Source organism: Nothobranchius furzeri, chromosome 14, assembly GCF_043380555.1.
Source record: "Nothobranchius furzeri strain GRZ-AD chromosome 14, NfurGRZ-RIMD1, whole genome shotgun sequence".
Classification (NCBI taxonomy): Eukaryota; Metazoa; Chordata; class Actinopteri; order Cyprinodontiformes; family Nothobranchiidae; genus Nothobranchius; species Nothobranchius furzeri.
Window position 1 is genome coordinate 57,466,144 of NC_091754.1, and position 23,670 is coordinate 57,489,813.

At 43.1% G+C, this 23,670-nt stretch overlaps 1 protein-coding gene across 1 annotated transcript in view; it reads right to left on the reverse strand.

The window, feature by feature from the left end:
- Window positions 1-3,522: 3,522 nt before the first annotated feature.
- The window catches only part of LOC107380990 (collagen alpha-1(XXVIII) chain), a 70,470-nt gene continuing 50,322 nt past the window's right edge, over window positions 3,523-23,670 (reverse strand). Inside the window, exons 18-36 of the mRNA XM_015952427.3 lie at window positions 23,408-23,476; window positions 23,253-23,324; window positions 23,099-23,167; window positions 22,912-22,983; window positions 22,708-22,776; window positions 20,166-20,234; window positions 17,837-17,905; window positions 16,216-16,284; window positions 15,011-15,079; window positions 12,143-12,211; window positions 11,962-12,030; window positions 11,801-11,881; window positions 11,640-11,675; window positions 11,517-11,553; window positions 10,769-11,326; window positions 9,287-9,549; window positions 8,988-9,204; window positions 6,307-6,501; window positions 3,523-5,915 (exon numbers count right to left, since the gene is read on the reverse strand). Coding sequence (XP_015807913.1) covers window positions 5,908-5,915; window positions 6,307-6,501; window positions 8,988-9,204; window positions 9,287-9,549; window positions 10,769-11,326; window positions 11,517-11,553; window positions 11,640-11,675; window positions 11,801-11,881; window positions 11,962-12,030; window positions 12,143-12,211; window positions 15,011-15,079; window positions 16,216-16,284; window positions 17,837-17,905; window positions 20,166-20,234; window positions 22,708-22,776; window positions 22,912-22,983; window positions 23,099-23,167; window positions 23,253-23,324; window positions 23,408-23,476 — 2,160 coding nt within the window. The 3' untranslated portion in view covers window positions 3,523-5,907. The remainder of the gene's footprint in view (window positions 5,916-6,306; window positions 6,502-8,987; window positions 9,205-9,286; window positions 9,550-10,768; window positions 11,327-11,516; window positions 11,554-11,639; window positions 11,676-11,800; window positions 11,882-11,961; window positions 12,031-12,142; window positions 12,212-15,010; window positions 15,080-16,215; window positions 16,285-17,836; window positions 17,906-20,165; window positions 20,235-22,707; window positions 22,777-22,911; window positions 22,984-23,098; window positions 23,168-23,252; window positions 23,325-23,407; window positions 23,477-23,670) is intronic.

Genomic DNA, 23,670 nt, shown 5'->3' on the forward strand with positions numbered 1-23,670 from the left:
GGTGATTGAGGAGGCCAAAGGAGGGAGATGGTCGGCAGAGGTCCTTTTGGCTGTCTGTCCTGGCTGGAAAAGGCTGAGCAGAGAAAAGTTTCCTGGTGTGAAGACAGAGCAATTTAATCCTGCCTACTCTAAATATAGGACCCCCTAACCCCCTTTGGTGGAATCTCCCCGGGCCGACTCGCTGAGCAGCACGAGCCTGGGCTCCAACAGCTGCCGTCACAGATGGAAAGAAGCAACTGGAGGCTTCGGATGGAGAATCACTGCCGTGATTCAGCTCCCTGGTATTACCGACAATGCTGCTAAACCTGAAAGTGGCAAGGTATTTATACCAATCACGGTCACCGTCTAAAAATATTTACACCTCAGAAGTTCGTCCTCTTCTGTCTGCACTGGGGGGTTCGGAGGTCTTCTTGAATAGAACCATCACCACCCAACTTTAGGAACGCCATCATTAATCTATCTTTAACTTCTACGCCCGACCCATTCATGCTAATGATGATCTTTAACTTGAACTCGGTATTTTAGATAATGGTGGAAAACTAAAAATATACCACAGATGTTTGTAACAATGGTAAGCTGGTAAGTTTACATAACTAATCAGTTTGGTTGTAAAAGTATAAAACTTCTTTATCTGTATTCCAGAGTAACATAACCGTTTTCTGCTTGTTGCATGTAAACAAATAAAGTTAATTTGTCGGTAATGGTTTTCGTGGAAAGACTCGATGGTGACAGACTCCCGGATCGTTGAGTTTATTATCTGTGTTTTTGAGTGCATCTTGTTTTCTTCCATGTCACGTTAGCGTTAATTAGCAGAGAGCACAAAGTCGCACTAAGCTATAAACAGACACGAGCAGTTTTCAGAGCAGCAGCTGTGTGTGAAAACAGGTGAAAGGCACACAACGGTCCCAGTGAGTGTGTGTGTGTGTCTCACTGGAAGAACATCTGAGGGATAAAAATGTTCATTAAACATTTATTTTACATCAATCTTGAGCTGTGTGTGTTTTCCAGGATTGCCATGAATGGTGTGTCTGGATCAATAAGAGTGTGTGTGACTCAGTTTTGTTTCTCAGGCCAAAGTTTAGGAAGAGTGTGCAGTTAGGTAACGTTTCTCCTGTGGGCAGCACTAAAGATAGATCAGACTACGCCACTTGTCCACGAGTCTCTCAAATGTAATTCAAGCAGCAGAGAGATGATCTGCGTAAGAGAGATCTGTTACTTCCTTAAAGCTACAGTCAGACAGTGAAAGCTTTCCAGTTACGTGCTGTTCAGAACACTGAGTTTCTGGAAGTTTAATGATATTTATTAATATGTTAATAGAATAAATCACACATTTTTAAATTATGTGAACAAATGCTCCCCTCTGATCAAATGCACCACACCAGTCCACGTGACTGGTGTGGTGCATCCCCTCATAAACTACACTGCAAAAAGTGATTTTTAAATTTCATGGAATTTTTCTTTACTATTACTTTTGTCAGATTCAAGTCCTTCCTGTGACCATTGTGGGGGTTTTTCATTCACTGATCGAAGGGCACCAACTATTTTGTCCACACCTGTATTAGATATTTGTCCCTTCAAAATAAAACAAAGAAAACATGAAACATCAAATCAAAGATACTTTATTAATCCCAGAGGGAAATTAGAGTTTCAGTACACACAATTCAGAGGTCAGACATACATGGGCAAGACACGTGACAAGAATTGGTGACTGTGGTCATTCGCAACCCTGAGTCGTGCTACCTTAATAAAGATAAAAGGGTAACATGAGGATAGGTTCAGGTGGAGGGAAAAAAGGCACTTCAGAGCTACCTTCCACCGGGAGAGCAGCTTTGCTCTGCAAAATAAATAAATAAATAAATAAAATAAAACACCTCAGACAGATATGCAACAGACTTCAGACAACACAACATAAGTGTCCACTAGGTGGGGTGGTGGGTTGGGACTATCCCCACTTCAGTTCTTGCAGCCACGATAGAAGCAGCGCATGCCACCTCAGTGTGGATAGGGGGAGGAGCATTGAGGGTTGGAGTGACCCTGGAATGCTTCAGCGGCCTTCCCGCTGTCCCGCCCAGGCTGGGATAGGAGACAGAGTTGAGTTGCCATAGCGATGGCACATTCCACATATCTTCTGAGGGGGGAGTTTTCTTTGGAGCCTTGGAGGCTCAAGAACGCCAGATTCCGATTAGAAATTGTTTTGGGGCCAGACAGAGATAATTTCCTCTCTGTCTTACAGTTTGTTGGTCCTCAACCTCTCAAAATCCCAATAATGGACGTTAATCTATCCCAATCCGTACTGATTCGTCCACTCTCTCCTTGATGGCATCCATCTTTTGTGCCAAAGAATGAATCTCCGCCAAAGTCCCAAGCTTACGATTCATCTGAACAATTATGTGAGTCTGTGAATTCACAGTGCGGTGCAATCCATCTCTGAGCTCGGGGATCAGGCCAATATTCCTTGACAGCTCGTTAATTTTCCGGTAAGCCAGGTAGCCTCCAAGGCCGATCAGCAGAAAACCCGACACCAACACCACGAATATCCACACGTCTTGAGAGTCCTCCACAGACAAGCTGGTCTATCCTGGAGGGGCATCCGGGAGCCCCTTCTCCTGTTCTCATCATTGAAAAAATTTTATCAACCGCGTTGAGTGACCAACTGACGAGATCCATTTTAGTGAATTTCAGTTTCCAGAAAAAATGCAGAAGCAACCGTGAACCCAGCACACACAGACAGACAAAGGCCTTGAGGATAAGATATGGAGGAGAGGAGAAGAAAAGTGTCTGCACCCTCCAAGCAGAAAAAAAAATCTCAATGCCAAGGAACATTGCCTTGATGTCTTGGCCCCGCCCCCATTGCCTAGGAGATACGTCATCGGGAGCCACCAAGACATGTTCCAATGTTCATGTTCTACCGAGGCATGTGTTCTCCGTTTGTTAGCTGTTTAGCTAGCTGAGCGGACACACGTGAGGTGTCCTGTAGCCTAGCCTTGATCAAAAACTACTCAGAATACACCGCTGTATTTTCAAAAGGACGGCGGATCAGAAGCCTGCAGCTACTTTGGGGGCAATTTTCAAATTAAAAAGTAAGTCAGATAATTTAAATAGTTTTTTTAGATCCAAAGAAGTTATCTATGGTTGGTTAGTTAGTTAGTAGTTGCAGCCTTGATGGCTAGCGGGTAGTAACTCACTTATATATTTAATTTAACAAACATATACACAATTTAAAAAGTAAAAGACTTGTTATATATTTACATTTAAACTAATACGTAAAAAATATAACGTTATCTCCCATGTCATGTGACGTTAAGTGACTGTCGTGGAAGCCGCGGTCACGTGATGCAAGTCTGTTCCATTTAACCGTTTTCTTTGACCAAGGACGGACAGCGTCCTCATAAGTGTAGCGTTACTACATAAGCAAGGCGCCCGGCCTCGCTAGACATTGCCTCGCAAGGCCAGGCGCCTTGACATTGACAAACACCCAATGTTGTGTTTCATATTGTGCACCATCAAATAAAGCCAAGTAAATGGAAGATTCATAGTTTTATTTGTTTTTCCACATCCTTGTAAGTGTTGAGTTTGTTACAGATGGTTTCCATATTGACTCAATGTTCTGGTCACATGTCAGTTGATCATTCATTTAGCTTAAGTGAAAACACAATTAAGAACCCCCAAAAAAGAAATACATCATAAAAATGGCATTGTTTGACGTTATACATTATTAATGTTACTGATCCAAATAAAAAATGATCTAAGGAAGTCAAATGTTATGGGCTTTTCTTAAAGTTGTCATTTAACTGTAAATAAAACGCCTGGTAACAAAGTAATAAATTAATATCTTTCACCAAAATAATGTCCAATTATTGTTCTTTTAATGTCAAAGTTCAGACACAATGTTAGTTTGTGGTTAATTTACAGAGGAATTAGACATTTTTTTATTCAGACACTTTGAGGGATAGTTAGCTGTGAAACGAAGTAATATTAGGTTGATTAGAAGGGTTGACAGTGTCGGGGTGGTCGTTATGTTTGAGAAACAGGAAATAATTCAGCTCGTCGAACAGGAAAATGACTTAAGCTTGGTTAATGCTTGACGCGTCCGCAAGGTTCGCACGGCTCCACGTGGCAAAATTGCGTTTTAACAACCACGCCCCTCCACCGCGACCCGCACGGCCAAAACTTTCCGCACCGCGCACCTAGGAAATTTTCTAACCACGCGGACGGTCGGACGCGGAAAAACATGGCGGACTGGCAAGAACTAGTATGGCAGAGGTTTGTAAATACAGACATTTGTATGATTCAGCTCTCAGAGATCACCGTGATCAACATGTTGTTAATAATTCTTGGAGAGAAATAGCTCGCACTGTCGGAAAAAACGAGGACGCTGTTAAAAAATGCTGGAATGCCATGTTGTAAACAACAGTAATTTCTACTTCTACTATGGTGTAGTGTTGGATGCATGCCGTAGAGCTCCATGCTGCCCCCTACAGTTTGGGAGAATAATGGCTCACCGCAGAGACAAGCCGCATGAACCATAAACGCTGCAAGTTGTGAAGCACGTTCCATCCGCGAGCCGCATCACCAAACGGAAAGTAAATGCGTCAAGCATACACCAAGCCTAAGGAGTCACGTCTTTAGCGACCAGTCGCCCAGCAGAGGGCAGTGTGTGCTTCGTCTGGTTTAAAAACCTAAACTTAACTCACATTCGGATGTAAAAAAATATTCTACTTAAGTTACATGTAAAAATGAACAGATACGATAAATAGCGCCGTTGTGAGTCAGCCCCGGCTCTTTTTTGTACTTTTTTAAAACCAGTCTTGATTCTTATTTGTTTTGTAGTTTTTCCGAATGTCGATCTTTGGTGATTTGTTCACCCCTCTCGTCGGGTTCCTTCCACCAGAAAACCGCGATCTCGGAGGAAACGAGATCACGCTAAACACCAGTCGCCAGCTGTTACGCCCCAACATCTTTTGATGTCCGTGACTTCAGATGGTGTTTTTCTTTTTGGGACTCTGGTAGTTTGTCCTAAAGTTGAAATGATCTTATTGATCGGAGAACCTCCCACACTAGTGGTGTTCTGCTGCTAAACACGTGAGTGCGTAATGAATAAAGGACCCAGGGAAGAGTAGCGGTTTGACGTGTCCAACAGTTGCTTTCGGTCCAAAACACGTTATTGACGGAGGATTTTAGACAAATGCGAAAGAACCATTTAATTAATATCTTCGTTTTCATTTAATCTCCACAAACTATTTTAGCTTAGCTAGCTATAGAACATTGTTAAGAAGTATTAAAAGTGTTTTAAATGAATCTGTTTTTTAAATTTGCCCTTGCAGCTTTCAGTGTCATTAGATCGATTATTGGCCAAGTTTCTATTTCCACTAAAGATTATGGTGCTTCCATGTTGTTTGCTTTGCTTTAAATAAATAAAAACATTGTTATTAAAGAGTCTGGTTAAAAGCCTGTAAAAGTCATTAAATGGTTCCAAGAAAGTCTGGCTGCTTGGACGCAAAATACAAAGAAATGAAGGTGACTAAAGGCGTTTGAGCCGTTAGAAAATAAAACAAAAAGATGACTTTATTAGCATAAGTGATGAGACATTTATAGCTACTGTTCGTGTTGCACCAGCATCCTATCTCATCTTCTCGGTGGTGAAGAACGCTGTAGCACCAGCTCACAGGGTCGAGCGCTCGTCTTCTTTTCCTGAGTAGAAATTATCGAGGACCTCCAGCTTTGCTTAAAACCAAGAGGTGTTTGAAAACTTTTAGAAGTCCTGGAGGAGGGGACACGAAGACGGCGGTGAAAAGAGTTGCTGGTGAGAAGGCAAACGTCCTGAGAAAAATAAAAAAAATCCTATTTTGTGAACAATGTCAGGTTTTAGCTGCCCCTCCTTGAAGTGTTTACAGCAGATGCCTTCACTCAGCCTCCTGAGGAAACAAAACGGGATCATGTTAATAGTACAGCCCATAATAAACTCCTCCCAATCAGCACTGCCTATCCAAGCCTTAGGCCTAACAGAGAAGCCCAGACCATGCTGCAAACTCAACAATCAACCATCCTAAGTTCTTCACACCCAATAAGATCTTTAGAAACTTTGTTGAGCGTCATAATTTGGTACAGGTGTGTTTTCTGTTTTTTATTTAAAAGAAAGGAAGGAGACAGGGAGGGAGGGAAGGAGCTATGCAAGGTAGGAGAGAAGGAATAAGGAAGGGAAGAAGGATGGATGGAAGGAATGAAGAGAGAAGGAATGGAGGAAGGCAAGAAGAAAAAGGAAAAACAGGAAAGAAGAAAGGAAGGAAGGAGGGAAAGAAGGGATACCTGTGGCTCTGGCTACCACACACGTCCTCCTGCACTCCTCCTCCGTGTCAAAGCGGTTCTTGTTGCCTCCACAGCCTCCGTACCAGAACTGGGCACAAGCGTTGGCCTGCTTGTCGTAGTACCAGCGGATGTTGTACTCCCGACACGTCCCCTGGTCCAGAACCAGGCCGCAGCGAGGGTCCAAGGGGACCGTCTCTGTGGGAGAAGAGTGTCACATGAAGGGGTGAAAACACACACACACAGCAGTCAGCCCTCAGAGCGGCCCTTTCCGCGCCGTTTCTCCCGAGCCGGCTGCTCGGTAATAGCCGCACTCCTTCAGAAATAATTGGCCTCGCTGTTCCTGGCTGGATGCTCTCACGGCATGAAGCGGAGCCGAGTCCTGTCGGCCACCAGCCCGCCGCACCCACCGGACTGTACCACCGATCCTCAGCGTGTGACATCATGACATGACATCACAGCGGGGGTTTCTGCTCTGATTTGGATTGGTGCCGTCAGCGGTGTGTTATCAGAGGGTTTTAGAGGTTGGTCTAGTTCAGATTAAAGGTCATTAAACTACTTTCACAGAACTAATGCTGCAGATCAAAGTTAAGCTACAGTTTTTTTCTGATGAATTTTTTCTCCAGCCATCACATCCCAGCTCATTAACAAACTGTTGCTAAGCAACCGTTTGAAGCATCACCATATCGAGCCCAGGCATTTCCTGCTTACAACACTGGTGTTGTGTTCCAGTTGTGATGTGTCTGAAAGCCCCGCCCACTTACATCATGGTGTTCTTTTACCCATCAGATACTTGAAGGGACATTATGGAAGTGTGACAGCCAAAACATGTATAGAAATGATAAATGTCTTCTTCATACATTCTCCTGCAATGCCCTGGTCCTGTAGAATGAGCCCTGGCATTTTTACTGTGATTGCCTGTTTTTCTGTAAAATCACAGAAAAAGAGAGATGCTCGGGTCGAGCAGGCTGCTTCATGCGCGTTCACGCTCAGGCATCGCCCGTAGCATTTGCTATCCGTAGCTTTAGCAGCAGAGAGAGAGGCAGTGCCACTTTGTCGCTGTTCCTAACGCCTAGTGACAAAGCTAGCTACATTTCTGAGGACCCTTAGCTACTTTCTGTAGAACTTTCTTCTAGATATTTCCTGCAAATTAGCAACAAAATAGCCATTTTCACTCCGAACCGTTCTTTGGATTGACGTTGTTTCAGCTGTCATCAAGGATATAAAAGTTACAGATACTATTAAAGTTACTGGTGTGTAGCTCACCTAGTAAGATGTCTGACTCTCATGCTGAAGACCTGGGTTTGACTCTGGATGTGAACATAGTTCATTTAGAGTTTCTTTTTTACATTAATGGTACATTTTTTTACAGTAAGATGCCCAAATTTGTATTTGAGACTTGCCGAACGGCATTGAATTCACAGATAAAAAAGAAGTGGGTTCAACTTTCATTTTGGAACAATTTTTCAAGCAAGGGAAGGGAATGATCTGAGCATGCAGGAGGACTGACCCATCATAAACCTTTGTCGGCTGTGCTGAAGAGAAAGGTACAGAACCAAATTATTTAATTAATTAGCTGCACGTTCTCCTGTCCTCCCCCCACCCCCCCCCCACACACACGGGACTGTCTCAGCTGTTATTTTCGTTAAGGAGTGTGCACGTACAGCATGCGTGCCTCGTGCACGAGCCTACTATTGAAGCTGCCGTTACGCTTTTCGACCTGAGGGGGCAATCGCGAGCATAAAAATTCAAAAGTCCGTAAAGTCCCTTTAATTACAGCTAACGTATAAAAACATCTGGATTTGCTCGTTCGTTGAGTTCAAGTCTTTATTATTATCTAATAAAGCAAAAGTTTGTTTGTTTACATGAATCTGTTCTGAACGCGGCCACTAGGCGGCGCTAGTTTAGTTTCAGCTTCAAATTCTGGACACTTTATTAGGGACACCTTACTGTTCCCAGGCTGGACTCCCTTTAGCCTGTAGAAACACCTTCATTCTTCATATCGAAGATCCAAGGTTGTGGAGACATTCATCGGATGTTCTGGTCCACGTTAACGTGACATCATCACGCAGTCACATCCGTCTATTTGTTTTTGTCACGAGGGTAGCAGCTCCAGCAGGCCATCGTCATCCCAGCAACTTCCACAGCTCCATTGGTGGGATCCCAAGGTGTTCCCTGGCCCCTGTGGAGATGTAAGCCCTCTAACGTGTCTCGGGTCGACCCGAGAGCCTCCTGCTGTCACGACATGCCTGAAACACCTCCACTAGGAGGTGTCCAGAGTGGATTTTCACCAAATGCTTATGACATGGAGGACCAGAAGTTCTACTCCAAGTCTCTCCTAGATGTGTGAGCTCCTCACCCTATCTCTAAGGCTGAGCCCAGCCCCCTGATGGAGGAAACCCATTACCGAATGAAGATGGATGGGTTAACGGCAATTGTTTAACCATTCTATGGTTAGAAGCTCCCGTCCCACCACATCGTTGGAGTCCAGAGAACCCATGTTTAGAGATGATCTGAGCTTTGTGACGTGGTGCATGATCCAGCTGGGAGTAGCCATCAGGAGGTGTTCTAAAGAGTTGACGTGATTGGCTGATTGCATAGTTGTGTAAACAAACTATTGCCCAATAACTGATTGTTATAAGGAACGCAGCATTTACAGGAAGAGAATAAAAGACTGTTTGTACCTTTGGGAAGAGTCGGCCTTGGTGCAGGAACATTTGGTACTGCTACACCTGAGGATGCTGTGGTTTTATTTGTAGAGGATGATGAGGAGGAACCTCTGCTATCTTCTCCGATTGGAGCGACAGGCTTGTTTTCTAAGGTGTCACGGTTAAATGTGTCCCCACGCTCAGTTCCAGAGTTCGTAGGCGGTATCTGCACGTGCTGCTCTCCCTCGCCGCGCTGAGGACAGAACCAGCAGGAGACAGTGGTGATGAGGAGCTCTTTCTGTAATGTTCGTGTACATTAGGAATCTTTTCCCTACTTGCACTGGTCCTGATCCTTTACTGCCTCGCAAGGTGGTTTCTGTCCGACCCCCTTGGCTGTGAGTGCCGCTACCAGAGCTGACGCCGGTCAGGATTTCCTGCTGAGTCACAGGCCTGTACGCGTAACCACCAGTAGCGTAGCTCCCACTGACAATCCTGTTCCCATTGTTTCCCTGACCGTTATAGCCGTTGGTCACTCTGTTGTATATCAGAGCTCCATTCTCGTCCTCGCAGAACTGGCTCACCAGCTTGGACTCCAGAGCTGAAACAAACAATGGAAAGTCTTTCAGTGGAAAGTCTGAAAGTTAATTCATTATAAATAACTTTAAACAAATAAGATCTTCAATGACTACAATTTCAGCCGCAATGTTTTTGCACTCCATGATTTTCTCTCATATAGACTACTGCATCACAACCTGGTCATTCACTGGGGACACTCTTTTAAAACCAATAGAAATATTATTCAAAAAGTCTATAAAAATCTTGGATCAAAAGCCTTTGTCATATCATCATTGTAATATTCTGGCAAAGCACAACATGCTTAATGAAAAATTTTTATTCAGTTCAAAAATAGTTGTTTAATCTACAGAGCACTTAATGGACTAGCTCCGCCTCCACTTTCCGCATACATAAAACTAAGACCAGACAAAGGCTATGGTACCAGAGCCTCCACTAGAGGAGACCTTCAGATCCCCTACAGGAAAACGACGTTCGGACAAATGGTACTGTCCGTTAGAGGGAGTCAATTTACGAACAACATCCCAGCATTCTCGCCTTGGACACCAAATTACCCAGAGCCGGCCCTGCTTTTAGCTAATGCTTTCAAACTGGTTTGAGTGATTCTTCAGCCACAAACTTTACCAACTTCACATTGGACAGCACTCTGCAGCGCTCTGGTGACCAGAAGCAGTTTTGTGGTTCAGATATTAACACTAGTGGGAACTCTCTACATGCTTTATGGCTGTCAGCTGTTTACTCAGCTGGTAGCTCATATAAAGGCTATCAATTAGCTCATTTAGTTAACTGACTTTCCATTAAGCACAAGAGGAAGAAGATTGATTCTTTTTTATTGGCATGATGGTGGATAGATAAGAGAGCAATGTTTTTGTAGGGAAAGCAAAGAGCTTAAAAAGAGTGAACATCGGTGCAGCCTACACTTGTTTGAGGGAGCTAAAGGAGGCTATGAAGTCAGGAACTAATGTTGACCTAGCTTTGTTGCTACTGGATTTGTAAGTCATATTTTTGTCCACCATTGTGCATCTTTTCACTTTGTGGCTTATTCTGTATGATTTGGCTCGTGTTAGCAGTAGCTTGTTGTTAGCGCTAGCTACAGCAAGCTGCAGCAGGGTTGTTTATGACAGTTGTAATTCTGCTTTTCCCCAGTAGGAGGGAGACGTGGGTACTGTATGTGCTTTAAGGCCAGAAGTGCATCGATGCCTTTTCCCAACACTGCACTATTATGGCTTCAAGCGTCAGCTTACCTGGCAGAGTGTTGAAGTCATCAATGAGAAACATGTGCTCGCTGTCGGGGTTCGAGGCGATCAGATTCAGCTCCCTCACGAAATCGGCCTGAGTTGGGTCCGAGCTGTTCACGATCCCTATAGCAAACATCTCAATATTAGCGGCGTGTGCTTCTCGTACAGCCAAATCCAGCTTCACGGCTTCTCGTTTGTCCGTCTGGCCGTCGGTGATCACGATGGCGACTTTGCTGACGCCCAGGCGTGAACCGTAGAAGGCGTCCTGCGTGGCTTTACGGATGGCTGTTCCAGTGTAGGTGCCCTCGCCCATGTATGGCATGTTCCTGATGGCCTGCTTGATGCCCTCTTTGGTGACGTATCGCGCCAAGTTAAACACCAACTTCACCTCCAGACTGTACAAAATCAGGCCAATCCTGGTGGCGTTGCGGCCGACTGTGACCCGGTCCACCAGCGCGGTCACAAAGTCCTTGATGATCTCAAAGTTCTCTGGGCCAACGCTCTCGGAGCTATCAATGACAAACACCAGCTCCATGGGCCGCTCCTTGCATTTGATCCCACATCCTGGAATCACATCACATCTAAACATGAGATCATGGCTGCGCTGTCACTGGTGAGGTTCAGCCAGTGAAATCAGACCTAGCCATCTACAGATAAGGTAGGACAGGAACTGAATCCTGTCCTGGAACATTTCAGCTGTTAATTCAATCCAGACGAGTGAAATAAATACAGCACAGATCCGACGGGACTTTACCGCAGATTTCTTTGATCATTCGAATGATGTCCTCTCTCTGAAATTAAAACACCAGAACAAGAGCGTTTAGATAAGAAGGAGAAACATCTCAACAAATAAATATTGCAGAAAGCTGCGACTCACAGTGAGGCCTGCTTCCCCTTTGACACCTGCTCGACCCTAAGATCAGAACACCAAAATTACCCCAAAGTCGCAAAGGTTTTATAATAAACGATCAAGATCCAATTCTGGTTTCCAGGCCTTATGAAGGCAAACACAGCAAACGCCTCGTCGGTGTCACTCACAGGTAGTCCCGTCGTTCCGGGGTCTCCCATTTCTCCTTTGATCCCTTTGAGTCCCCTCTCCCCCGACGAGCCTCGGTCACCCTGGTACAGAACAAAGAAAAACAGTTGTGATCAGACGGCTACTAAACCACTGAAAGGCTTAACGCAGCACGGTGACAGACTTTAGGTCCAGGAAAACCCTCTCCCGGCAACCCTCTGGGCCCCGACACACCCTGGGACCCCTGTTCACCCTGAAACACACACGGAGGACAACAGTTGGAGATGGAAACCTTTGGTACTAAAAGTCACAGGACTATTTAAAGGGGATGAACATGAACAGCCTCTACGCCGATGCCAGCCTACCTTTGGCCCTTGAACTCCGAGTCCTTGTGGCCCTATTGGTCCTGGTGGACCTGGTCGTCCAGGATTCCCCTGCAAATCAAAACAAGGTTCTTTTAGCTGCTAACTTTGACCTGAAAGTGTTTTGGAGAAGATCGCACAAGACCAAAACAGCTACCATAACAAAGACGTGTGCAATGAGAAATTAGATTTGAACAATTCTTACTTTTTTCCCAGTAAAACCAGTTTTCTTACCATTGATTATCATTGTTTCAGTTATTAGGATGAAGGCTGATGAATATTAGGTATCTAATGGGCCATTCCCATCTGTACCGGGTCGGCCCGGGCCGGGTAGCGTAGGTTGTTTAAGCCCCATTCCCACCTGTACCGGGTCGGCCCGGGCCGGGTAGCGTAGGTTGTTTACATATCTGGGTGGCCTGGAATTTTCCCGGGCCAACCAAGGCTCATTCTCGGCCCTCTTCCCGAGGGGTACTGCTTCAGGCCGACCAGGGCCAACACGCCCACTGCTGACAGCAAATTCACACCTTCCATTAGAGCAAGCCTCTGATTGGTGGGTAGAATCAGCCCAATCACACCTTCCATTAGAGCAAGCCTCTGATTGGTGGGTAGAATCAGCCCAATCACACCTTCCATTAGAGCAAGCCTCTGATTGGTGGGTAGAATCAGCCCACATGGGCTTAAGACAAGGATGTGTGGAATCAACCGGGCCAGGCTGGGGCCGACTGGGGCTACCCGGCCCGGGCCGACCCGGTACAGGTGGGAATGGGGCTTTTCATATCTGGGTGGCCTGGTATTTTTCTGGGCCAACCAAGGCTCATTCTCAGCCCTCTTCTCGAGGGGGTCTGCTTCAGGCCGACCAGGGCCAACACACCCACTGCTGACAGCAAATTCACACCTTCCATTAGAGCAAGCCTCTGATTGGTGGGTAGAATCAGCCCACATGGGCTTAAGGCAAGAATGTGTGGAATCAACCGGGCCAGGCTGGGGCCGACTGGGGCTACCCGGCCCGGGCCGACCCGGTACAGATGGGAATGGCCCATTTAATAGGGTTAGATGGCTCAGAACGAAGAGCAGTGAAAGGGTGGATGGTGTTTGCTACAAGACTAGACTCCGGTTCTTTCTCTGAGAATGTAGTGGAAGACGAGGTAAAAGTACAAACTCCTCCCTGATCTAAAAATTAAAGCCTTAAAGGAACAAATACGACATAATTTAGCACCATCGTCAAAATCTATAAGTAAGTAGTTATGCATTATTTCATTATTGGTGTTGTCAACCACCGTTACTTCATGAATCACTAAAATTATTTTGTCAAAGGGTCGAGGAATTAAAGGAAAGAGGTAAACACGAGTATTTATTTAGGAGTTAAAAACAGACTCCTTTCAGAGTGTTTTAATGTAAAAGAAACAAAGGTTTGGTAACACTTTGTTATGCTTGCATAATGCATTATTAAGCATTAATAAACAAAGGATCCCATTATTAAGGTTCCATATATTAACTACTATGTGTTCTTAAGGTCAGCCCAAAGGGCCAGGGAGTGTGTGACTGCTTGGTAATGCATTACATAATTTTAAGCAGTTTTTAATACTTTAATTAATGGTTTATTAATGCTTAATAATGCACAAAGCAGCGTTAATAAAGGGACCTTTATTGTAAAGTGTTACCATAAGGGTAGGGCAGGCCAGTCTGAAGTGGGGTCGAGGGGCCCTTTGTGTGTGTGTGTGTGTGTGTGTGTGTGTGTGTGTGTGTGTGTGTGTGTGTGTGTGTGTGTGTGTGTGTGTGTGTATGCAAAAATAACTGCTGTAGTAAAATGTAAATATATATATATATATATAAATACATATATATATATATATATATATATATATATATATATATATATATATATATATATATATATAAATAAATATATATATGTGTCTATATATATATTTATATGTGTATTTATATATATATATATATACATACATATATATATATATGTGTATAAATATATATATGTATATATAAATATATATTAGTACATATATACAGTATATATATTTATATATATATATATATACATATATATGTATATATATATATATATATTTATTTATTTATCTGTATATATATATATATATATATATATATATTTTTTTTTTATATATATATATATATATATTCAATTGTTGATTTCAAAAGTCTGAAAAACTCCAACTATTCACTTTACGTAAATACACATTTTATAAATCAGAAGTTGTGTTTATTTCAGGAGAAATAATTTTATGTTCTGCAGAATATTTTCTAAAAATATTTGCTGTCATTCTGTTCAGAGAGTTTTACCCCAAAATATTTATAAATAATCTAAATCTTGCTCTAACAGTAATTTCTCTGTCTAAGGCCGACTCTGTGATGTCAGCATGTATTCAGCATGGACCCGGTCTAACATCTGTCAGGGCTTTTTATTTAGTCCTTTGATGACTTGGAGACCCTAATTAAATTCAGCCGGCTGAATCAGGCCAGTGGAGGAGCCCTGACCTGCAGAGATGCCGGTCTGAGGTCTGCAGGGACCCTGGATGGGACCAGTGAGGACATGTGGGGTGTTTGTTTCATCAGTGCCTGCTGCTGCTGCTTATCACACACACACATCTGTGGAAACTCACACCCTGCACTGGTGTCAACGTATCAGGGGGAAAGTCTTAATAAATATCCAGAACAATGTCCTAGCTTCTGTTTGATTGGAAGATCATGAAGTGTGTCATAAAACAGAGCTATGATGTTTTTATTCCTTAGAGATCACAGAACACCTTCTTACAGTTGATATTTTTACAAATAAACCCCTAATGAACGAATCTTGCCCTTAAAATTAAAACAGAAATCATTTCCATTTACCGGTTGTCCTTGGAGACCTTCACCTGGAGGTCCTGGTGGACCGGGCAACCCTCGGAAACCAACGTCCCCCTGAAGAGTGACACATTCAGAAGATACTGACAACACTTAGAAGAACAATTTTATTTAAGCGTTTCAAAATAACCTCAGCAGATCTATCCAGGAATTGTCAAGATAAGAATTTGGTTCATCTTTGTATTGACGTGCCTTTAATGTGGTTTAAAGCAGTCAGAATGCCCGTTATTCTTGGTCCACTTGGATAAGTTGGTCAGAATTAATCCAAGCACATCTCCTTAAATCACTTTAACTTGTTCATGAATAAACTTTATGAGGACAAATGTTATTAAAACCAGCAATGAAGCTTTGACTGAAAACCAAAGTTCACCAACGTTCGGTTCAAAATGAGGAATGTGAATTAGAATAAAATATGTAATTTTACAACAATATAACAGTAATTAACAAATAAAATTAGCTCTTGCAATCTGTAGATCCTCCACCAGAGAGCTGCAGACACACATAGAACAGTATATGGCAGGTTTCTGATGAAGATACTAAGCCTCATACTCCATAGGGATGCTTTAAAGGGGTTCTAGAACAACTTTTGTTTTATAAATAGAAAATGTTCGTTGAGCCTCTGTGTATCGTTTGAGTCTTTGTTGGGGCTCACAATGACCCAGGAGCCCTGATAAGTGGTCAAACAAAACCCCCACAATAAAGCCCTACAATAGCAGGACTAGTACACTCCACCCACATGGACGTGAATATTAAATGAGCCGCGTCCTGATTGGCTGGTCTACCCTGATGGGTCTATAGGCGTGTTTCTATAGTCGGAACTTCAGGATAAATTCTGGGAGGGGAAAATTAACAGGGTAATGGGCAAGCATGGTTCTGTGGTTAGCATTACTGCCATATAAACACATATGAATATATATAGCTGACTCTGAAATTAGTTGGGGCGTGCAATTTAAAGGAGTTGTGTCTAAGTGAGCAACAGCTTCCATAACATAGCTTTGCTCAGACTCAATGAAATGACCTCTAAGCTCTGTTGGACAGTATTTTTTTATTTGTCTAATCCAAACGGATCAATCATCAATGTATTCAAATTAAATTCTGTCACTCTTTTACTGTAACAAGCAACTTTTTGGCAATAACCCCATCAAGGGTAATTCCAAAGTGATCCAAAGGAAACCTTAAAGAATGGTTCTCACCTTTGGTCCTGGTATGGCCACTCCTTCTGGACCAGGTTCTCCTGGAAGCCCAGGTAGACCAGGAGGGCCCTAAAAAACAAAGAGTACAAATATAGAACACATTTTAGGGAGATATGGATTTTAGCATCACATTTAGTAAAAAACATACTTTAGCTGAGAATTAATCTAGAATGTACTTGTTTCCATAGATTTTAGGCCAAGGTAAACTGCAGGGTTGTCATGGTCTGCCCCTTCCTTCATGTGCCTCCTGGTGTTTCTCCATCCTCTCTAGGTGCTCCTTTTGTGTCCTAGCACCCTCATGTGTCATGTCTGCGTCTTCCTCATGTGTCTTCTGGTTTTCCCCATTTGCCCCTAGATCTCCAGCCCTCTAGGTTTCTCAAGTCATTTCCTTTAGTTACAGCCTTTCATGATTTAGTATGTGTTTTCCCTTCAGTGTTTATTATTTTTCTCCCCCCTCCCTTTGAATTGTAGTTATGTTTCCTACTCTTTTGTATTAGGTTTTATTCTTAGGTCAAGTTAGTTTCTCCCCTGATTAGTCATTGCCTTCACCTGGTCCTCCTCCCACACCCCACACACCTGCAGCTCATCTCCCTCTCATCCTCCCTGTGTATTTAAGCCCTGTCTTGTCTCAGTGTCTGGTCGGTCCATTGTTTGTATTTCTGTCATGTCTTCTAGTGCCCCTCGTGTTTGGATTTAATCTTCTCGTGCCTTTGAATATTTGGATACCCAGATCTTCATCTGGATTTTTGGACTTTGGCTCCCAGCCTTCTTTGGATTAATTTTTGTTGTTGATCATCCCAAAAATAAAGGATTTATTTTATTTATTCAACTTCTGCCTCATGTCGTCCTGGGTTTCTGCATTTTGGGCCCTCCAACATCTCAACCTGACAAGGGTGGGCTTTGCCTGAGTAAGTTCAAAAATACTGTTTTCAGATGGTTATTTCATTCTTTAAGACATAAACACCATTTAATTCAGCATGAGCACAATTTCCCTCTGGGATTAATAACGTATCATTGAATTGAATTGAACTGAATTGAATTGAATGAATCTGTATAAAAGTAGGTGGCCCCTGAACTAAGCTGGTTGTGAAAACTGGTGATGAGTCATTCACATCCTCGTGGTGGTACTCTGTCTCACGTAGAGGGTTTTCCAACATTAATGGCCTGTTTAGGGTCAAAGGTTGGACACTTTCCTACAAGATCTTCTGATAGGGATCAAAATTCATGGTTCCATCAATTATAGCAAGTGGTCCAGCTCCTGAAGCAGCAAACCCTTCCCAGACCATTACACTACCACCACCATGTTTGACTGTTGACATGATGTTTATGTTTCTAATGAAATGTATTGTTAGTTTTACTCACAATGGAACAGGATACACACCTTCCAAATTGGTCTACGTATTCTCATAGGCCCACAGGCGCTTTTTGGCAGCTGTGACATGGACCTTTGCTCTACTGAAGTGATTCTTGATTTTACGTCTGGCAGTAATGACATTTGGGTGTTCCTGGTGAAACTAAAATAATATTTTCAAATGGAGTGATCAATCACGGGTTTATTGGTGATTCCTCTCCCTGTGTGGATGGACAGTGTACACGTAGTGCGTCATGACTTGTTTCTCACCATGGGGCCAGGAAAACCATCTCCTTTGGGACCAAACGGACCTGCAGGGCCAGGATCACCTCGGTCGCCCTAAAAAAGATTGAAAAACACAGACTAAAGCAAAGAGTAACGTGTTGAAGTTTACTGATACCTTAATAGGGTCTCTATCATTACATCTGGCATCCGGTCTGTTTAAATATCAGGAGATGGTCTTCTCGATGAACATGTGAAACCCTGTCTGCCTCTCATTAGCGTTAGCTGCTAATTGGTTTTCCAAACAAAAACAGCTCAGCGGTGACATGAACTCACTTGTTTATTAAAAGTCTGACTTCAACTGAGAACAAAGTAAGGAACCTTGGTGTTATCTTTGACCAGGACATGTCATTCAAATCCCAGGTTAAACAGGTTTGTAGGATTTCCTTCTTCCACCTCCGGAATATTGCTAAGATTAGAAGCATCCTTTCCAGAAGTGATGCTGAAAAACTAGTTCATGCATTTATTACATCAAGACTGGATTACTGTAATTCATTACTCTCAGGAAGTCCACAGAATGTAGTTAAAAGTCTTCAGCTTGTCCAAAATGCTGCAGCTAGAGTTCTGATGAGAATTAAAAAGAGAGATCATATCTCTCCTGTCTTAGCTTCCCTACATTGGCTACCTGTTAAATTCAGAATAGATTTTAAGATCCTTCTCACATATAAAGCTCTTAATAATCAAGCTCTCTCATACATCAGTAATCTGATTGTTCCATGTGTTTCTAACCGAGCACTTTGCTCTCAGACTGCAGGTCTACTGGTGGTTCCCAGAATATCTAAAATTAGGATGGGAGGCAGATCTTTTAGTTATCAAGCTCCTCTCCTGTGGAACCAGCTCCCAGCCTTAGTCTGTGAGGCAGACACCTTGTCTACTTTTAAGACTAGGCTTAAAACATTTTTATTTGATAGGGCCTATGGTTAAAATCTGATGTTAGCCTAGATCTGGACAAGTGGGGGAGTACAGGGAGGTGGAGTGTACAGTCGGTAAAGACGGCTCTCCCTTGCCCTGCCTCCAACATGCCTCCATCTAAAAAGGCTAGGTTATCCAGAGTTATCTCTGTAGTTATGCTGTTATAGGCTTAGACTGCTGGAGGATACACTGACTTTCCACGCTCTACTACCTTCTACCACTACTCTCTAATTGCATCATTAGCTGTTAAAGAGCAAGTCAACCCCTACCAGAGTCTAACTCCACTCCCACTTCATGCTTGAAAAATGCAACACATGCTGTTGCCTGGCAGACCGAGAGGGCGGAGCCGCTAACAAATACACACACACTCAGGCTCACGACAGCATTGTGACATCATAATGTACCAGCTTACATCATAGCACACTTCTTAGCCAATAGCGGTGGCAGATTTAAATTAAAATACAGTGCAGAGTTTTTACCTGACAACGGCACAACACTGCCCGTTTTAGGCAGAATATTTAAATTTTAACTAAGATGCACTGAAGTGCCAAATTATTGACGACACGTGTCTGCAGCACGATTAGACACTCGTTTATTTTGTTTATCAGCAAAAAAAAAGTTTATTTGGGGGTGACTTGCTCTTTAACTAAGTTTTTCTCCCCAGAAGAAGCTACAATGATGTTCTGCTGAGCTGTGGTGGCCTCATGGAGGGGGCCATCGGCTAGCACACTGCTGCTAACCACTTAAACATTCTCCCTCTCCTGATAATAACTTTTTGCGTTCTTTGACGTTGGATGTGCTACTGCTAGTTTATCCGTTTGACATTAGATTCACTAGGATAAATACAATAAAGTTTATCTCTCACCAAATAGAATATTTACTAAGAAATCACAATGTAACCATAGACACATTGCTTGGTGTGTGTGTGTGTGTGTGTGTGTGTGTGTGTGTGTGTGTGTGTGTGTGTGTGTGTGTGTGTGTGTGTGTGTGTGTGTGTGTGTGTGTGTGTGTGTGTGTGTGTGTGTGTGCTCTGTCTTCTCCATCCCCAGTGAGTCGTGGAGGATGGCTGCTTATACTGAGCCAGGATCCTCTGAAGGTTTCTTCCTGTTAAAAGGGAGTTTTCCTCTCCACTGTCGCTACATGCTTGCTTAGTATGAGGATTGCTGATAGGAAACTTTTTTCTGATGGGCTTAATGAACTGACCTGTATTTTATGTGAAGTGCCTTGAGACGACTCTTGTCGTGATTTGGCGCTATAAAAATAAACTTGAATTGAAAACTTGAATTCAGGTCTGTTTATGTAAGCAGGAAAAAAAAGAATGGGTCTCACACGTCGTCATGGAGACAATAATAACATAACTGTTTCCGTTCATGTTGCTTTGAGTGCAAAAAGAACTTTCTTTTACCTTTGGACCAGGAATTCCATAACCAGTCTCTCCGATTGGTCCAGGTGGACCGCTTGGGCCAACATCACCCTAGAAAATAAATATACACCTGAGATGTCAAACATTTGCCTCCAACTAGATTTTGTGCAAATTTGATCAAATCCAGAATTTTTCAGAGTGAGCCCAGAGCTTTTCTTGTTTAGGGAATAACTTCAATGCTGCTGGCTCTTAGTGTTGGATGCTCAGTGCTTCACACCACTAAGCCTGGCAAGCTAAATATGTGAGTATATAGTCTAGACACGACCTATAGACAGATCTCAGTCGTAGGTCCCCATCTCTGCCAGTCTTTAAGAGTCGCCTAAAAACCCACCTCCTCCGCTTGGCATTCCCTGAACGTGTTTGAGTTTGGCCCTCTTTTAAGATGATTTTATTTCCCTGCTTTCACTGGTCTCTTTATCCCTTGTTTTACCCATTTGTTTTCTACTTTGATGTTTTACCTTGTTTTGCACTATTTGAATAGCTTTTATTATCAATGTATTCATCGTGTCTCACATTTCTCATGTACTGTGTTCAGCGCCTTGGGCTTCCCGACATAAATAAAGCTTTGATTTGATTGATTTGTTGGGCGGAATCTATAATTGTTTATCAAACTGATTCCAAATGCTATTGGACAACGAACAACACAACGTACTCACCACTACGGATGCACGTCAATAGGGCAGTTCACCATAACACAGATGTAAACACACCCTTTTTTTTATCTGCTCTTGACTCAATGGCAAGCCCAAGTCTAAATCGTCCAAAGCCATTTCAACGAGCCACTGCTATCTTGGATGTTTTGCTACGTTGTAAAGTCCTTTTGCTCCTGCTACTATCATGATTTCTAGGCTGTCACAGCCTGTCCGAACGCAACTCTACCATTGTTTAATAGGAGTGGTGAAATAAAAGTGGTCGGTTTAAGGTAGCAAATCTACTATTTGAATAAAAAAAAGTCTGACTTATTGTTGTGTTATTTTTTCCATGATTAGACGTGTCCTTTGTTATTTAGATTTTTGTAAGCAAAGTAAAAAAAAAGAAAAAGAAAAGGACAAACTTTGGCAAAAATCTAATTCTGTTTTTCACAAAAACAGCTTCGCAAGCCAACTTATTAATGTAGACATATAGAGTATTTCTCAGTGCCAAGTAACCTTGCCTTAATGTCTTGGCCCCGCCCCGGTTGCCTAGGAGATACGTCATCGGGAGCCGCCAAGACGTGTTCCAGTGTTCATGTTCTACCGAGGCGTGTGTTGTCCGTTTGTTAGCCGTTTAGCTAGCTGAACGAGGATACACGGGAGGTGTCTTGTGCCTTGATCAAAAATTACCCAGAATACGCCGCAGTATTTTCAAAAGGATGGCAAATCAGAAGCCGGCAGCTACTTCGGGGGCAATTTTCAAATTTAAAAGTAAGTCAGCTAATTTAAAATGTTTTTTTTAGATCCAAAGAAGTTATCTATGGTTTGTTAGTTGCTAATTAGTTGCAGCTTCAGTGGCTAGCGGGTAGTAAAATGGCCTGTATTTGATATAGCGCCTTCAAGAGTTCTTGAAACCCCCCAAGGCGCTTTACAACACAATCAGTCATTCGCCCATTCACACACACATTCACACACTGGTGGGGATGAGCTACAATGTAGCCACAGCTGCCCTGGGGCGCACTGACAGAGGCGAGGCTGCCGAGCACTGGCGCCACTGGTCCCTCCGACCACCACCAGCAGGCAACGTGGGTTAAGTGTCTTGCCCAAGGACACAATGACAGCGACAGACTGAGCGGGGCTCGAACCTGCAACCTTCCTATTACGGGGTGAGCACTTAACTCCTGTGCCACCGTTGATTAAAAAAGCAGCAGAATAAAGAAGAAAAGAAGCAAATACATCATTTTTCTAATAAATGACTTAATTACCTCAATTAGCTCATTAAAAGAAAATCCAAACACTAAATTGTCCAAAGGTGACGCTAAAGCTGCTTCAAATGGGCGCTGCTCTTTAGCCGACGCGTTGCTCTGGTGCAAAGGTCGCCCAGTGTCGGTCAAACATGGAGCACTGTGATTGGACATACCTCAAATAGTTGGATCCAATGGTAGAGCTGCTACAACAGAGCGTGGCTAGACCAATCGGCAGAGCTAAATCTTTTGCAACTGTAATGGTTTGTCTAGATTTCTTGGATACCAAAACATGGCTTCAGAATCAAAAACCCTTAGCTTTCACATCTCAGGTCTTCTTTGGATTGAATGCTCTGAAAACCCACACAACAGGTCATTCTTCTACAACACAACCCCCCCCCACAGGACTTGTTTTCCCTCAAGAATATGCAATTGAAGATAACTTCCCTTTGGTGAACATTAGAGTAGATTCAGTGAAATTAGAATGAATTTAAATGTTACGACATCGCTGTGAAATAAGTGATAATTGCTGCGGCATGAGGTAACTGTAGGAAGGTAATTATCACTTCTAAATAATAGGTTTTAAATATGTAAAGAATATAAACTTGTAAGAATAATTTCTGCCATAGAACTGAGCGCCATCACTACCTTGGGTCCAGTGATGAAGCGTCCTGCTGGACCCGGAGAACCCTGCCGTCCTTGTGCTCCAGGTTCTCCCTAATTAGAAATAAACAAAAGCCAGGTGGATGAAAACAAAAATACTTGAACCTTTTCTTTTTGTTATTCTTTTTATAGATATCAAGAAAAGGAATATCTTTACTTTTTATTGTTAAGGACCTACTGGCTCCTTACCTTTGGTCCTGAGGGTCCAGCAATCCCCGGTGGACCTGTCAGGCCTCGGATTCCCCTTTGACCTTGGTCACCCTGAACAGCCATATTGAAAATATGGTTACTACTCTGACATATGTGACATTTTAACCCACTACAACGCATCATTCAAATCAAGTAAATAATTGAAGAGCTAATGTTCCTTCTATACCTTTTCACCTTGCGTCCCAATCCCGGGCGCTCCCTCTAGACCCCGAAGACCAACAGCTCCTGGTTCACCCTAAATACACACACATAGACCTTAATAACTGATATATTTAAATAAAGAAGTATTTTGTTGTGAAAAACTCTCCCAACTCCTAAACCTTCTGTCCTGGAGCTCCGTCCTCCCCTGGAAGACCTGGTAAACCCGACATTCCCAATGCTCCTGGCTCACCCTGGGAAAAATGGACATCTGGGTCAACTCATGGATGGAAAACAGTCAGTTTTCACTTCGCTGACACGGCGGGTTTTTATACACCTTTGCTCCTGGCTCTCCAGCACCTCTTTCTCCTGGGGCACCGACTTCACCTGGTAGTCCCTGGTCGCCCTGTGAGAGACAATTCAATACAGTTTATTTATGTAGCGCCAAATCAAGGTCAAGGTACTTCACAAAGTAAACATTCCAATACATCTCACTTCATTAAGCCAATCAGTAAAACGATTCCTATATAAGGAACCCAGCAGGTTGCATCGAGTCACTGACTAGTGTCAGAGTCTTTACGGCAATCCTCATACTAAGCA